Genomic DNA, 16,211 nt, shown 5'->3' with positions numbered 1-16,211 from the left:
GCCTACGTGCAGCGGGTGGATTGTGGGAGATGTAGTCTCTGAGGTGGTCATCGTTGCAGCACATAAAGGAATTTTAGGTAATGGAAAAGTAGATAAATTAGCTAAAGAAGCAGTTAAGGAAAAGAGAAATTGAATTTGATGTCCCGCTAAGTAGAAAAGAAACAAAAGTAATTATTAAAGATAAAATAAATAATATATGGCAGGAGAGATGGAATTTGGAAGAAAAAGGAAGACATTTATATAAAATACAGAAAGATATTATCATAAGATATAATAGTATAATGAATAGAAGAGAGGAAATATGGATAAACAGGTTGAGGATAGGGCATACTAGTTTAAATAGTGGTTTAAAAATAATAGGGAAACATCCAACAGGTAATTGTTCTTACTGTGGAGAAATCGAAGGAGTAGAACATGTTTTGATTTATTGTAGAAAATATATAAAAGAGAGGTAAGAACTGGAAAGGGTATTGGGGAGTTCAGTAAAGATGGCTGATTTATTTAGGGAAGTATCAATCGGATAAAATAATTAAAGCACTTATTAAATATTTAAAAGATACAGAATTAGCTGGGATGATTTAGTGTGTATGTGTGTGTGAGTGTGTAAGTATAGATATAATTTAGTTTCTGTTGGAGCCATTTTTCCTTTCCTGTGTTTATCGCCAGCAGGGGGCGTATTTCATTTTGAGTTCTGAGTATCTGATGGGGGATGGGGTTATTTAAGGTCAACCATGATTGTGTTCAGGTGTTGTTAATGGGAAGAGGTAACAGTTTTCTACTGTGCTTGGTTTGGATTGAAGTGGAATGTTGGTGGATCTAAATGGAAACAATAAGAAAATGGACATTGTTCTGATAATAAATGACTTTCTAATAAGTCAAACTGAAGATCGGCCTGGCGAATCTTAATCGAGCGCACGTAAAACCAACGCCTTTCAAAAACAACCACCAGTAGCCTAAAATAGAGGATTTTAGCTGCTACATTTAGGTAGAAAACTGCCTCGTTTGGAAGATCCACCGATCCTTCTTCAGTGGTGTTAAGAAGCCGCAAAGTAAACGCCGCACCGAAGCAGCTATTGGAGCCGCCGGTCAAAGTGAGCGAAGAGGAGCGATCGGGACACCTGACGTCGAAATCCGAAGCCGCACAGGAGCGATCGATACCGGACGATGGTAACGGAGCTGCATGGATCGAGCTATTGGAGCCACTGAGATTCGGAGCAGCGGACATCAGGACGCAGATCATCAATGCCGGCCAACGCACCATTGGGGTATGTGAGTCAGCGCTGATATCTATGAATGGCCATTAGTATTATGTGTGCACACAAAAATCCAACCTTAAATCCAATGCATTGGTAGCAGACTGAAGACTGCTTAAACAAAAAGAGAGCTCTCTATAAACTCTATAAACTCTATAAACAAATAAATAAGCTATAAACTGTTGGCCATAATGGCAGAAGAGGAGAACATTGATCTGGATCTGGAGGATCAAAGTAACATTGTGGGTAAAGAGGAAAATCCTCAATGGGAGACTGAAAAAAGACAGATAAAATTAACAGCCAAAGCTTTGTTGGTGAAAATCAGTAACTTAGAAAGTGAAAGAAAAACAAAGTTAAATAAGCTCACAAAATTAAAACAAACTATTACAGTGTTGAAAAATGACAAAGGGTGTGTGAATGACATTAAGGTGGAATTTAAAAGGTTTTTGGGTTTGTGTGAAGAAGCACAAAAGGTACACCAAGGTTTATTGGGATTATTGCCTGTGGATGAAGCACAGAAGCATGACATGTGGTTTCAAGCTAAAATGTTGAATGTTCATGATTTTGTTGCTGCTACTCATAAATGGTTGGCTGAGGCTCAAGGTTGCTCAGCCGGTGTGCCTGATGGTATTAAAGAAAATGAGAGTAAAGCTGAACCAAAGACTGCCAATGGTGGCATAACCATGGTGGAGGAGGAGCCACAGATTGAACCTCATGACAGCGTTTCAAATGTTTCCTTAAGGTCTTTTAGAAAAGGTGGGAGCCAAAGGGGTTCTTCAATAGCAACCAGCAAATCTTCAACGCTTTCTGAACAAATAAAAGCGGAAGCAGAAAGGGCTGCACTCTTGGCATGTGCAGCTGCTTTAAAGGAGAAGCATGCACTGGAGGAGCAGGAATACCTGTTAAAGAAAAGAAAGGAACAACTTGAGATGGACACTAAAATAGCTGCTGCTAATGCCAAGCTAATGGTGCTAGAGGGCAGCACTAAAGGCAGCATTACATCTAAGCATTCTGATGGAATGGATTCATATGTTAGAAAAGGTGCTAGACCCAAGATCAAACCTACTTTACTCCTTTCACAAGCTTCACAGGTGGTTACCAAACCTGCAAAGAACCTTCAAGAAGATGCCGCACTGCTGTTGGATAAAGAGGTTGAGTTGGATCTAAGTACAGCCTATAAAAAGCATATTCCACCTCAAGTGGATGACACTGTTTTCAATCCTTTGGTGTCAAAAATGGCTCCCCCTGCTGTCCAAACTTCTAAAGCTTCTGTTATTTTATCCGATCTCAATGTTACCACTCAGAACAGACTGCTTCCATCAAATCAAAATCAACCTGCTGGAGACCTTTACAATTTGCTGAAACAACAGAATGACATAACAGCTCTTCTGGTTCAAATGCAAACAAGCCAGTTACTGCCACACAGAGAAATTCCCATCTACGACGGAGATCCTTTACAGTTTAACTCCTTTATGAAAGCCTTTGAACATTGTGTGGAAGCAAAGAGCAGTTGTAAAGGAGACTGCTTGTACTACTTGGAACAGTACACCAAGGGGCAACCAAGAGACCTCGTACGTAGCTGCCTTCACATGACTGCAGAAAGAGGATATGTGGTGGCCAAGCAACTCCTCAAAGAACATTTTGGCAATGAATTTAATATTACTGCAGCCTATATGGAAAAGGTCACTGGTTGGCCTAACATTAAAGGTGAAGATGCTAAAGCATTAAAGGCATTTGGACTATTTCTTCGTGAATGCTGCAATGCAATGGAGGAACTGCAGTATTTGGATGAGTTAAGCATGCCAGCTAACATGAAAATCTTGGTTCAAAAGTTTCCTTTTAAACTAAGAGAAAAATGGAGAACAAAAGCAAATGAGATTTTTGAGAGAACTTGTCAAAGAGCATGTTTCACAGACATTGTTGCTTTTATTGAACACCAGATTAGAATAATCTCAGATCCGGTTTTTGGAGATATACAGGACTTACAACCTGCTAGGGCAATCATAAGACCTAGCAAACCTCAAATTAAGTCACAGTTTAAAAGAAACAGCTTTGTCACCCATGTTTCTGTTAAAGATGACTGTAACATGCCTTCTCTCAAAAAGGAGGTAACTGTTGTTGACAAATCTAATTATTTATCCTGTCTGTATTGTACACAGGATGGTCATGTATTGGAACAATGTCGACAATTAGGAAAGAGGTCACACAGGGAAAAACTAGACTTTTTAAAGGACAAGGGTTTATGTTTTGGTTGCTTGGATACAGGACATATAAGCAAGAGCTGTGATAAGCGCATCGCTTGCAAACACTGTAACCAAAAACATCCCAGCATTTTGCACATTGGACAGAAGGAAAAAACCCATCAGAAAGAGTTGGATCAGGCAGCAAAGGGCTGTAAAACCTCCTCTACTTGTGGTCATACTGGGGCTGGCCACCATAAAGGGATTCTTCCCATCCTGCCTGTGAAAGTGAAAAGTTCAAAGGGAACTAAAATCATTAAAACATATGCCTTTCTGGATCCAGGGAGCACTGATACATTCTGCTCTGAAAGACTTCTTAATGAACTCAACATTCAAGGTCAAAGGGCTCAGATTCATCTCCAGACAATGGGTAATAGCAAAACAATGACAACCTCTATCATTAAAGGGCTGGAGATTTCAGAAATAAACGGAAGCCATTTCTATCCGCTTCCCACTGTGTTTACACAAAAGGAAATGCCAGTCTCCACCGACAATATCATCAGTGAGGAGGAGCTGTCAAAATGGTCGTACTTAAAGGACATTCATTTTCCTCGCATACATGCTGGTGTAGACCTACTAGTGGGCACGAATGCATCAAAACTAATGGAACCTTGGGAGGTGATTAATAGTCAGGGTGAAGGGCCCTATGCAATCAGAAGCCTCCTAGGATGGGTTGTAAATGCTTCACCAGAAGGTTACAAGGATCTTGAAAATGGCTACCCTTCAGTTTATGTCAACAGAACTACAGTTGATAAAATAGAAGAGCTTCTGACCAGCCAATACAACTATGACTTTATTGAGAAGTCCTTTACAGAACAAGAGGAAATGTCAAGAGAGGAACAAAAATTCCTAGATATAATGGATCGCTCTGCCCAGCTAGAGAATGGACATTACAAACTGAAACTACCTTTCAAAAGTGAAGAACTCTTTATGCCAAACAATATTTCTGTTGCTCTGCAGCGCATACTTGGTTTGAAAAGGAAATTCAAAAGGAACAGAAGTTTTCATAAAGAGTACACAAACTTTATGACTAATGCCATTAATAGTGGACATGCAGAAAAGGTTCCACAGCATCAACTGACAACAACAAAAGGCAAGGTGTGGTATATACCACATCATGGTGTATACCATCCACAAAAACATAAGCTGCATGTGGTGTTTGATTGTGGAGCAGAGTATAAAGGGGTCTCTCTTAACAATCAGCTTCTACAGGGCCCAAACCTAACTAGCTCATTGGTGGGGGTTCTAGTGAGGTTTCGGCAGGAACGCGTGGCGTTAATGGCAGACATAAAATCCATGTTCCACCAGGTTAAGGTGTCTGATGAGCATGTGGACTTTCTACGCTTCATGTGGTGGCCTCAAGGTAATCTAGAACAAGACCTTGAGGAATACCGTATGACTGTCCACTTATTTGGTGCAGTCTCCTCACCGAGCTGTGCTTGCTATGCTCTCAGAAAGACTGCTGAGGATAATCAGTCCAACTTCTCAGCAGATGTCATACTAACAGTCAACAAAAATTTCTACATGGATGACCTCTTAAAAAGTCTGCCATCAGAAGAAAGTGCAGTTACCATGGCCAAAGATCTTATGGCTATCTGCAGCAGAGGAGGGTTTACACTAACCCAATGGATCAGCAATAGCCGAGAAGTGCTCCAATGTATCCCGGGAGAGCTCATGTCCCAGACTCTGTGTGAGTTGAATCTGGACAGTGATGAGCTTCCGGTAGACAGAGCACTAGGTTTACAATGGTGCACGGAGACAGACAGTTTTAAGTTCAAACTGAAAGTCAAAGAAAAGCCTTCCACTAAAAGAGGCATGTTGTCAACCATCAGCTCCATTTATGATCCACTAGGATTTCTAGCTCCTCTCATACTTCCTGCCAAACTGCTGTTACAAGAGTTATGCAGGATGAAATGGGGCTGGGATGATCCTATACCTCTAACCTTTCAAAAACAGTGGAACCGGTGGCTGACTGACTTGGAAAAATTGGCCGACTTCCAAGTCAGCAGATGCATCAAACCTGAGGGGTTTGGAGAAGTGGTTAATGCTCAGTTACACCACTTCTCTGACGCTAGTGAGAGTGGGTATGGTACAGCTACATATGTCAGAATGCAGAACAGCATCAAGAGAGTGCATGTATCATGGTTGTTTGGCAAAGCCAGAGTAGCCCCATTAAAACCTGTGACTATTCCACGTTTAGAGCTCACAGCTGCTGTTTTGGCCGTTAGACTGAATAACATGCTTCAGTCAGAGCTTCAGCTGCCATTGAAGAAGGCTTGCTTTTGGACTGACAGCACATCAGTTCTAAAATATATAAAAAATGAAGACAGAAGGTTTCAAACCTTCGTTGCTAACAGAGTAACAATCACTAGAGATAATACCGACATTGAGCAGTGGAGACACGTGCCTTCATCTTTAAACCCTGCCGATTGTGCTTCCCGTGGGTTTAAAGTTGACAGTCTTTTGAACCAAAAATGGATGGAAAGTCCTACCTTTCTGTGGAAACCTGAAGACAAGTGGCCCAAGTCTTTGATGGATTTCTGTATGACTACTGATGACCCAGAACTAAAGCAAACACCCTTGATCAATGCTACCGTCATTAAGTCAAATGCAACTTCTCAATTAATAGCATTCTTCTCGGACTGGCAAAAACTAAAGTCTGCAGTTGCTTGGTTCATCAAGCTAAAGGGAGTTCTGCTAAAACTGAGTAAGAGAAGAAAGGAATTGAAGCTGGCCAATTCAAACACGACTGAAACATCAACACTGGAGTTGACAAAAGAGATGCAAACTCTCAAAAACTCACTGGGAAACCAAAGTGTGTCTCTAGAAGAGCTCACTCAAGCTGAGACAGCCATAATCTCCTTTTGCCAAAAAGAAAGATTCCCTGATGAGTTTGCCGCATTAACATCCCGCAACTCAGAAATACCCAGAAGCAGCCCAATTTACAAACTGGTCCCTGTGCTGCAAGACGGGCTTCTGCGTGTTGGAGGCCGGCTGAGTAAAGCAGCCATTCCTGAGAACATTAAACATCCTATCATTTTGGCAAAGGACCAGCACATCTCCTACCTTATCCTCCGACATTTTCACTTGCAGCTTGGTCATGGAGGTAGAAGTCATGTCCTCTCAGTCGTGAGAAGAAAATTTTGGATAACAAATGGAGTTTCTGCTGTGAAAAGGGTCATAGCTACATGTTCTTTCTGCAGGCTGTATGGAGGACGAACCGGTCAACAACAGATGGCAGACTTGCCAGAGGAAAGAGTGGTCCCTGATCTGCCACCATTCACAAATGTTGGCGTAGATTATTTCGGGCCTATTGATATAAAAAGAGGACGCAGTGTTGTAAAACGCTATGGAGTAGTGTTCACTTGCATGACAAGCAGGGCTGTGCACCTTGAAGTGGCATACTCTTTAGATACAGACTCGTGTATTAATGCACTGCGCCGATTTATCTCTCGAAGAGGACAAGTTTCACACATGAGATCAGATAACGGCACCAATTTCATAGGAGCAGAAAGAGAGTTACGAGAAGCACTAGCCTCTCTAAATAATGGAAGAATTGAGAAGGCCATGGCACATAAAGGGATTAAATGGAGTTTTAACCCCCCATCCGGATCACATTGTGGCGGGGTTTGGGAGCGCCTCATCCGCATGATCAGAAAGGTTTTGCACTCAGTGCTCCGTCAACAAATGTTGGACGATGAAGGATTCCACACTGTACTTTGTGAGGCTGAGGCAATACTTAATGATCGTCCCATCACAACGTTATCAGAGGACCCCAATGACCTGGAGGCTTTAACACCCAACCACTTGCTACTCATGAAGGGAAAGCCAGCCTTTCCGCCAGGACTGTTTGACAAAAAGGATCTTTATGCTAAAAGAAGGTGGAAACAAATCCAATACATTTCAGATCTCTTTTGGAAACGTTGGATTCGAGAATATCTACCGTTGTTACAAGAACGACAAAAATGGATAAAGAAACAAAGGTGTTTCACCCCTGGAGATGTGGTGGTAGTAATGGACTCCACAACACCTCGAGGGTCTTGGATATTAGGAAAGGTTATTAAAACTTTTCCAGATAAAAAGGGTCTGGTGCGAGTGGTTCATCTTCAAACAAAAAACAACATCATTGAAAGACCTGTAACAAAAATTTGTCTGTTATGTGAAGCTACAAACTGATAAACTGGTATGTGTAAACCTGATTTGCCTCTTATGTATACTTATATGGAGACATATGTTTATTTCTGGCTCCTTGTAATTTAAGTTTGATAATTGCTATGTCTTTTGCCACACGCAATTAGGGGCTGGCGTGTAGGAGCCATTTTTCCTTTCCTGTGTTTATCGCCAGCAGGGGGCGTATTTCATTTTGAGTTCTGAGTATCTGATGGGGGATGGGGTTATTTAAGGTCAACCATGATTGTGTTCAGGTGTTGTTAATGGGAAGAGGTAACAGTTTTCTACTGTGCTTGGTTTGGATTGAAGTGGAATGTTGGTGGATCTAAATGGAAACAATAAGAAAATGGACATTGTTCTGATAATAAATGACTTTCTAATAAGTCAAACTGAAGATCGGCCTGGCGAATCTTAATCGAGCGCACGTAAAACCAACGCCTTTCAAAAACAACCACCAGTAGCCTAAAATAGAGGATTTTAGCTGCTACAGTTTCATTAAGATATAAAGATATATAGGAAAATATATTTCTAAATTACATCTCCGTCCAGTTGATGGCGGTAATGCACACAGGAAACTGCCAGAAAACACAATAGAAGAAGATGTTGCGCTAATACAGAAAGGCTTCAGAAAGAGAGAGATAAGGCAGAGGATTAATGTTTTCCCTTTCACCTGGGTAAACTGAATACTTTTACCACACATCAAATTAAAAATAAAATTAAAGTAAAGATACAAACAAACACTGGGAATGAAAACGGGAAAACGTTGGTGATTGTCCAGTGGCTTCAAAATGTATTCCTACCCCGTGAACGTTTCACATTTCATCACGTCCAAACCAAAAACATTATTGAATTTACCCAGTATTTTTAATTAATAGAACAACACAAAGTGTTGCATAATTGTAGGGACATTTTCTTTTAACGACTACAATTCTGAAAAGTGTGGCGTGCACTTGTTTTTAATAGCCACTCTGAGTGATTACCTTATAGACCAGCTTTTTGCTGCTGCAGCTGCAAGTGTTTAGGAGCATGATCTCTACCAGCTGTACATTCGCCAATTCTTCTTGGAAAGCTCATTCAGTTTAGACGGAGGGCATCTGTAAACTGCAGTTTCCATCTTGCCCCTGATTCCTCAGTGGATTTTGGTCTGAGCTTTGACTGGGCCGTTCGTTGCATCTTTGGTTACAACCGAGGGTTGATGTCCAGCTGGAAAGTGAACCTCGGTCCCGGTGTCGTTTACAGCTTCTATCAAGCAGTGGTGGAGCCAGAAGATTTTTTTTTTAGAAGGGTGGCCAAGACCATTCCTCATTGAGGTTTGGATTAAAGCTGACATTTTTCCTGTGGATTGATCAGTGGTTCTTTTGTCACTCTCTCATCACAAAGAAGACTCATAGATGACTTGGAGAGGCACATGACTAACTTTGCCGTCTCCCCCACAGTGGATGACAAGAACACCAAAAAACTAGCTCTGTGAAAAGAGCATGGATTTTGTGTTTGTCCTCTTTCATGTTAGTATAGCATCAATTTATGGAATTCATCGCTGTTTTTTTCATACTATCAATAAAATGTCAAATAGAAAATTTTCCCCCTCACTCTGTTACAACCTTTTTTTTTTTTCAATTATTACAGTCTGAACTGAATTTCCATAACAATTCCATGAGGCATACTCACTGTAAATGTACACTTTAGACTGTGTAAGTAGATGTGGCTTACCATGAGACGATAAAAGCAGTCAACTCAAACATCTACCGGATATTTTCCATCAGGTGAGACTTTGCAGATATTTACTTAAAGACCTCAGTAGTTAGTCGCAAAACTGTCCCACTCAGGATTGCTTTTAACTAAGAGAAGACCTTACATAGAGTGGCCCTCTAGATTGAGAAAAGATCTGAAGAAGGACGCAGATGCCTGTAAAAGACTATGGGTTTTCCAAAACATATAAAGAAATGCAAGCTATTAAAAAGAAAAAAAAATACAACCAACTTGTTAGTTGCAATAGTGTGAGGGTAAAAAAAATGTAAAGACGATAATATTTTGGGTATTTTGTATTCTAGAGAGAAAAAGGGAGGGGAAAGATTTAAAATAAAAAACTGATTTAGGGATTGTGAAAGGAAATAATGTTTTTTTTTTTTTTTTTTTTTTAAAAACAGCTACCTGTAGGTTCTGTCAGATGAGAAAAATATACGTTACTGATGTCTGCTAAGGAAATCCCGACAGAACAGAATTGTTAACAAGGATTGGATTTCCTAGGACACACGCATGCTCCGTCAGAGATATGTTAAAACACACGTACATGTGGGAGGATTTTTAAATCCTCCCACATGTACGTGAGCATTATATATTTTTTTGAAATATATATAATAAACATATTCATAAATATATTTCTAATGTATTTGTAAATAAATCCATCCATCCATCCTCTTCCGCTTATCCGGGGTCGGGTCGCGGGGGCAGCAGCTTCAGCAGGGAGGCCCAGATGTCCCTCTCCCCGGCCACTTGGGCCAGCTCCTCCGGAGGGTAAATAAATTATTAATTGATTTATAAACACATTTCTTCAATCCAAAAGTATAGAGGGCACACAGGTTGACGAGAAGAGGTCACTGACAGAAAAAGATTTTTTAGAAATAATACAATGAAATCCGCCAGGCCAGTGGTCTTCAAACGTGGGGGTCCCCAGATTAAGTCCCGCCCGCTCGCCTCAAACCCCATTTGGAGTTACATGGAAAATAACTGGTGACAGATAAAGAATAAAATATTCTTGTAATTCACATGTCTAAGATATTTGTATGATCAAATGTTTGTCAATTTACTACGCATTTTACATTGTTAGCTAAAGTCATCCCGTTCACATTTTTCTGTCTTTTTTTCAGAAGTGTGAATATCTCACATCATCAGACTTTTCTGTATGAATTCAATAACTGGTAAAGACGTCCACTTTAGTTTAGCTACACTGGTTCAGCTCTTGCTTACCAGTCCTCATCTAAAGGAAGGAGCAACATCCCCTTCAGCTGGCAGGAGGAATATTATGTTCTGGTCCAAACCCTGATGATGTATCATCAGGATACATCATCAGGGTTTTTCTGATTGCTGTAGTATTTCTTCTTTCACGTCATGGCAGTGGGGGCACAAAGCCAGTTTTACGATCTTTCAGCAACTTCCCCATCAGGTGTGCCATAGAACACGCCTCTCTACCATACGGATCATCACCAAATGTTCTCTGGACGTTTTGGCTCCGCACATTAATTACATCAAGATGCTAGTCCTCACTACTGGCATCAGAAAGAACTTCAGACAAATGGTTTTCCAGAAGCTGTTTTTTCACACACAGTAACGGCATGGAAAGGGGTCCTGGCACAGCTTCTCCATCAGTCAAGGGGGTCCCAGAATGAAAAAGTCTGTCTAATATATATATATATATATATATATATATATATATATATATATATATATATATATATGCGCGCTGAAGCATCAGAATGTTCAGGAATGATCTAGCAATAAGAATGATATACTACTAATAATAGTGACACAAGACCACAAGTCTGTGTACACATAATGCTGATGTCCCCTGCGCTACTTCCAAGATTTTGCTGTTCGATCAAATATTTATTCCGTTTACCCAAATGTCATTAATAATTATGCAGTAGTTACTCTAGTTTTATTTTTACTTTTATTTTGGCCCCTCTAAGCTCATTCTCTCTCGCTTTCAAACTAACTTTGGATTAGCATGCTTTCCATTGCTGATCGAGTGTGTTACGCCCAAATTTCCCTATTGTGAGACAGCAAAGGAGTTTCTTATCTGAAGCTATTTGCAAAGGTCACGAGAAGATCCCTGCAAGGGGGGTGGGGGGGTGGTCACGACTCACGAGGCTAGGGAAGGGTGACCTGAGGGAGTGAAGGAGGAAGTGGGCGGGGCTAAGAGTCTGATGGTGTACAAACTCTGCCACACCCAAAGTAATGGTTTCTTCCAATTTGAGTCCATTTGTGTTTTAAGTAGCCAATCATCCATTGTTCGGTCGTTGGCTTTTATCTAGTTTGTAATAATCCTTTCAGCCTGAAAATAAAAGAAGCCTCCACTGACGCCATTTTAGACTATGATCACTCGACCCGTATGACAAAGCCTGCAATAACAAATTTCAACTCCAGCCCTTTCCAACTCCAGCCCTTAAGAGATACTACCACACCTAACAACTATGTTTGTTGCTAAATGTCACAAAAATGTGGCAACAGGTATAGGTGTGCTTCTATAGGTGATATAAACCATTTCCTATCAAACTGTTTGGATTTTCTGTAGCTGCTTGTGTTGTATTTTTTTTTCTTTTCCTGAACTGTTACTAAAATAGTCCATAAAACCATTAAATACATAAGACTTTTTATATTGAAATTTGCAGACAAATTCCGACACACAAACACACAGGATTGTATTTTCAATTTTATTTCTTTTAATATAATCTTATTTACATTGTATTTTTCATAAATGTTTAGTACATTGTAAGTTACAATACTTTTGCATCCATTACACAGTGAAATTAGACCATAGAAAAGGCAGATTGAAATAATACTGCTTAACAGTCTTCAATCTACAACAGAACTCCCCCCTCCCCCACATGTTTCTTGCTCAAAATTGGATTTCATTCTCTTCTATGGAGCTTTTAATGGTTGAAAAGCGATTCATTCATTGTGGTCTTTAAGATGACGAATAGTTTTCCTAACATTCGGGCTGCAGAGAGAGAAAAATCACGTTTTAGAGACGATAAAAAGATGCCAAAATGGGCGATAAAACATGTATTAGAAAAAAAGTTAAGGGATTTGTTTTAAATAGAGATGTTACAAATGAAGTGGCTTCTTCTTTGCATCTTTAGGCTCATTTTCATTAATAATAACAATAATAAACCAAAAAAAAAAATCCAGGACATACTCTTGGATATATTAGGAATTTCAGATTTGTGTCATATCTCAAATTGCGGCCAGGAAACGTTAACTTCCTTTACACTCAAGATGATGTAACCTGGTATTTTAAAAAGACCAACATTTTTCATACACCCACAGGAGTATTTCTCCACAGTAACATGAATGTTAAATGTAACAAAACTCAATAAAATCCACTTTGTGGATGACTTGAATTGCATGAGAATTGACCCTTCAGCTCCGGTAGGTTGAGCTGCGATTAAGAAATTAGTGAGGGCTCATCGCAGAGCATATAGCAGCTTGGTCAGTAATCATTTAGTAATAAATAATAAAAACATCAGAGAGGATCAGAGTGGTCGCAGGGACAAACGTAAGAGACAAAAAAAAAAAAAAAAAAAAAGTTTACCAACTGAGGACCAGGCTCATTTGATCATCTTTACAGCATAACTGAGTGCCATGCGCGACACACATGCACACACAAACAGAACAGGCGTACAAAAAAATCCCACTCTCTCACATGCAGACGGAGACACAGAGACGCGCGACAGTGGTTAAACATGAAAGCATGAACACCGGTCGATCGATCAGCTTGTTACCGACAAAAATCGCTCCCCCGCCTTGTTCTCCACCTGAATTCAAAGTCTTGCAGGCTCGTTTGCGATTGGCTGATTGCGCCCGGAGACTCCAGCGCCACTCCAGTCAAATTTGCCGCGGTTACGCATTCTCAAGAGTGACATCATAGCTTGTTAAAACTGAAGGATAAAAATGCTTCTTGAAAATATTTGAAAAAGTTTAAAATACCCACCGACACCCCCCTCCCTCCCCCCCCTCCTCCTGCTGCTGCTGTGCTTCCTCGTTCGACCGCTGGCAGTTCGGCGGTGCAGAGGTGGCAAGAGACGGTGTGTTCTTGTAATGCTTGGCGGTTCCGTGTACCCCGGGGTACACACGGAGTTCAGTTCGTGTGTGCATACATGTAAAATTGTTGATGTGCAAGTGCAAGCAAGTGTGGCTGTGTGCATCTTGTCTTCCCGGTGGATTCATCACTCCACGGCAAAGCCGCAGGTCTCCTCCACGGCTGTCAGCAGTTTCTCGTAAAGTTTCTCGTACGACTCGTAGGGAGGGATGTCTATCCTGTTAAAACTGCAGGCAGAAAGAGATGGATCAGTGACGCCAACCTAGACAAAAGTGGAGATGTGGAGTAAACCCGGGGGTATCTGTGTCCGCTTACCACGTGTGAGCTTTCGGTAGGTTCTCTGTGTTGGCGTCTATCAAGTGGATGGTGAAGAGCCTTGGTCCTGCAGAACCTGTAGAGCCTTACACACATACATTCTAGTTATCACTGCTCTACAACGGGATACGCATTACTTTTCATTTTAAGACAGAAGAACTCGGTATAAACGCGCCGCTTCGTCATGTTACAACCACCAACTCCAACAGATTTCATGGAGACTTCATGAAAGTAGCAACTCATTGGAAAATGTTACAGTTTTCTAAATGTTTTACAACTAAAATCTGAGCGGTATTGTGTGAAGTTGTATTTTGTACTTAGTACTATAACCTAACCCTGCTTCTCTCTTTGCTGCGGTCTTCGCGATGCTGTCTGTTCACCAACGACCTCTCACAGAGTTTATCCAGAGACTAAATTACACAAAGGTGGATAATATTTAGTATCTCCTGAAGGAACTTAGTTGCATTTCAGGTTTCTATTTGCAAAACATGTAACATGCAAATTAATTTTTGAAGTTTAACAAGTTATGTTCCTGCAGCCCTTGGTCAAGAGGAGTGAAAATGTTCGTAAATATTAAACTTTTTCTCAGTACCTTTCATGCTACTGCTAAACATAATGTGCCTTTTAGGGTTTTAAGTTGCCCCTTTGCGTTTATTTGCATAAAAAAGTGCATGTGTGTGTGCGTGTGTGCGTGACGGCTCCGAGCCGGTGCAGGACCCACCCTGCAGCGCTTTAAACCCCTGTAGGGGAACCCGAGTGGAGCCCGTGACGAACTGCAGGAGGCGCCCTCTCCTCTCTTCGGTGAAGGCCTCCACGGCCTGCCAGAACCACCGCACCACGTTGCTTTCACCGGTGCAGTGCTTCAGGCGGGTGTTGGCCTTCCAGTCCGCCAGGTCTATCTTCCCAAGTCCGCCGATTATTAACTGCGTGGAGGTTTAGAGAGGATGTAAAGATGATGATCCAATACCAACAGGGTAGGCGTGTTTGCTTCAGATAACGGCTGATGGGGCAGACGCACGTACCTCAAGCTCTTTATGGTCAAAGGGTTTGAGGAGGTGCTGTGGGATCAGCTCACTGAATCCTTTTTGTAGAGCCAGGAACTGGGCTTCGATCCCACGCATGAACCTCCAGTTCACATAAAGCCTGCAACACACCGCCGACATGAGCAAAAACAAGCACACGGCACCAAAACGGAGCGCACTTCCAGACACCGATAACCTCCTGCTTCCATTTAAGGAACCACATGTTCTCACCTGACGTATTCCTTCTTGTTCTCCTCTGTGACGGGAATGTTTCTGCCGTTAGGTTTGAGCTCGTGCTGGGAGAACTTCCCAAAGGCGTTGTGCTCCACACAAAACGTGTGATCCAGGACCGAGGTGATGTCGTTCTCTCTGCACACGCAGCAACAAAGAGAGAAACCTGAACTGTAAAACACGGAATAAACGGGAAGCGACTCGAGGTCGCTGCGTTTAAAATCGGAGCCGATTTAAGCGTCCTCACAATATCCAGACGAGGCTCTTGTGCAGCTCGGGGTCGGTGGTCTCCAGGTCGTTGAGCTGGATGGGTTTGCCTAGCAGCTGCTTGTAGAAGGGCAGCGTGAAGCTGCCGTTGATGTAGTGACTGTGGAAGACCGCCAGGCCCATCACTCGGCCCACAAAGTGAAAATAGGACAAGTGGTCCTTAGGAAGAGAGAGAGGCAGAGGCAACACATCAAGCGCCGCTCAGCATCCAGCCATCAGCTCCGCCACAGAGCGGGCCTTCAGTGGCGCGCACTCACCGGGTTGATGGAGGAGTCGGGGTTGATCTGTAGTGTGTAGATGTTGTCGGTGGAGTACTGGAAGAGGCCGTAGTAGGGGTTCAACATTTCATGACACAGCAGGTACAGCCACTCCCTGGACGCAACCAATACCCGGGATTAAATGATGGCAATAAAATGCATCACAGTGACAACAGGACATAACACGATGTAAACATACACCAAACACGTCATTAATGCCAACTCTGGATCTTTTGCATCAACCAGTTGCCTTTAACGTCAAACTTTCCCCAGAGTGACAAATAAATAAATATTCTATGCTAAACTAAAGCAGCCTTATTTGACACCCATTTCATTGGTAATATGCTAATTTTTGCTTTTGCTAATATTTGAAGGAAAACGCCTCTAAACCGTAGAGGACCTGCAGCTTCTCGGACTTCCTGACAGACGTAGCAGCCATGACTGTTTACTATCATTATGTAGTTTGCCAAAGACTGACATGTTTAACAGAATGTTTAATGGGACATTAGCTGCAAAGTTATACAAATCCAGCGCAGCCCACTTAGAGTGGGAAAAGGATCTTTTGTGTTCTCATCTGCAACATTTCAGTCAAACTTGTGTCGTACCAGAAGTGTCTTTTAAAAAATAAAAACTAGACA

The 16,211-nt window shown here is 41.6% G+C and overlaps 1 protein-coding gene across 4 annotated transcripts in view; it reads right to left on the bottom strand.

Annotated features, from left to right (window-relative positions):
• Positions 1–12,079: 12,079 nt before the first annotated feature.
• Positions 12,080–16,211, bottom strand: part of smurf1 (SMAD specific E3 ubiquitin protein ligase 1) — a 28,198-nt gene continuing 24,066 nt past the window's right edge. For 2 of the 4 annotated variants that reach the window (XM_012850369.3, XM_012850370.3), the window contains exons 12-18: positions 15,574–15,688; positions 15,297–15,475; positions 15,050–15,187; positions 14,819–14,939; positions 14,518–14,719; positions 13,797–13,881; positions 12,080–13,708 (exon numbers count right to left, since the gene is read on the bottom strand). In XM_012850369.3, the coding sequence (XP_012705823.2) occupies positions 13,609–13,708; positions 13,797–13,881; positions 14,518–14,719; positions 14,819–14,939; positions 15,050–15,187; positions 15,297–15,475; positions 15,574–15,688 (940 nt within the window). In that variant the 3' untranslated portion in view covers positions 12,080–13,608. The remainder of the gene's footprint in view (positions 13,709–13,796; positions 13,882–14,517; positions 14,720–14,818; positions 14,940–15,049; positions 15,188–15,296; positions 15,476–15,573; positions 15,689–16,211) is intronic. The other 2 variants (XM_012850371.3, XM_012850372.3) reach the window with 1 other exon arrangement.

Source organism: Fundulus heteroclitus, chromosome 16 (assembly GCF_011125445.2).
Source record: "Fundulus heteroclitus isolate FHET01 chromosome 16, MU-UCD_Fhet_4.1, whole genome shotgun sequence".
NCBI classification, from domain to species: domain Eukaryota; kingdom Metazoa; phylum Chordata; class Actinopteri; order Cyprinodontiformes; family Fundulidae; genus Fundulus; species Fundulus heteroclitus.
This window is presented reverse-complemented; position numbering and strand designations above follow the sequence as displayed.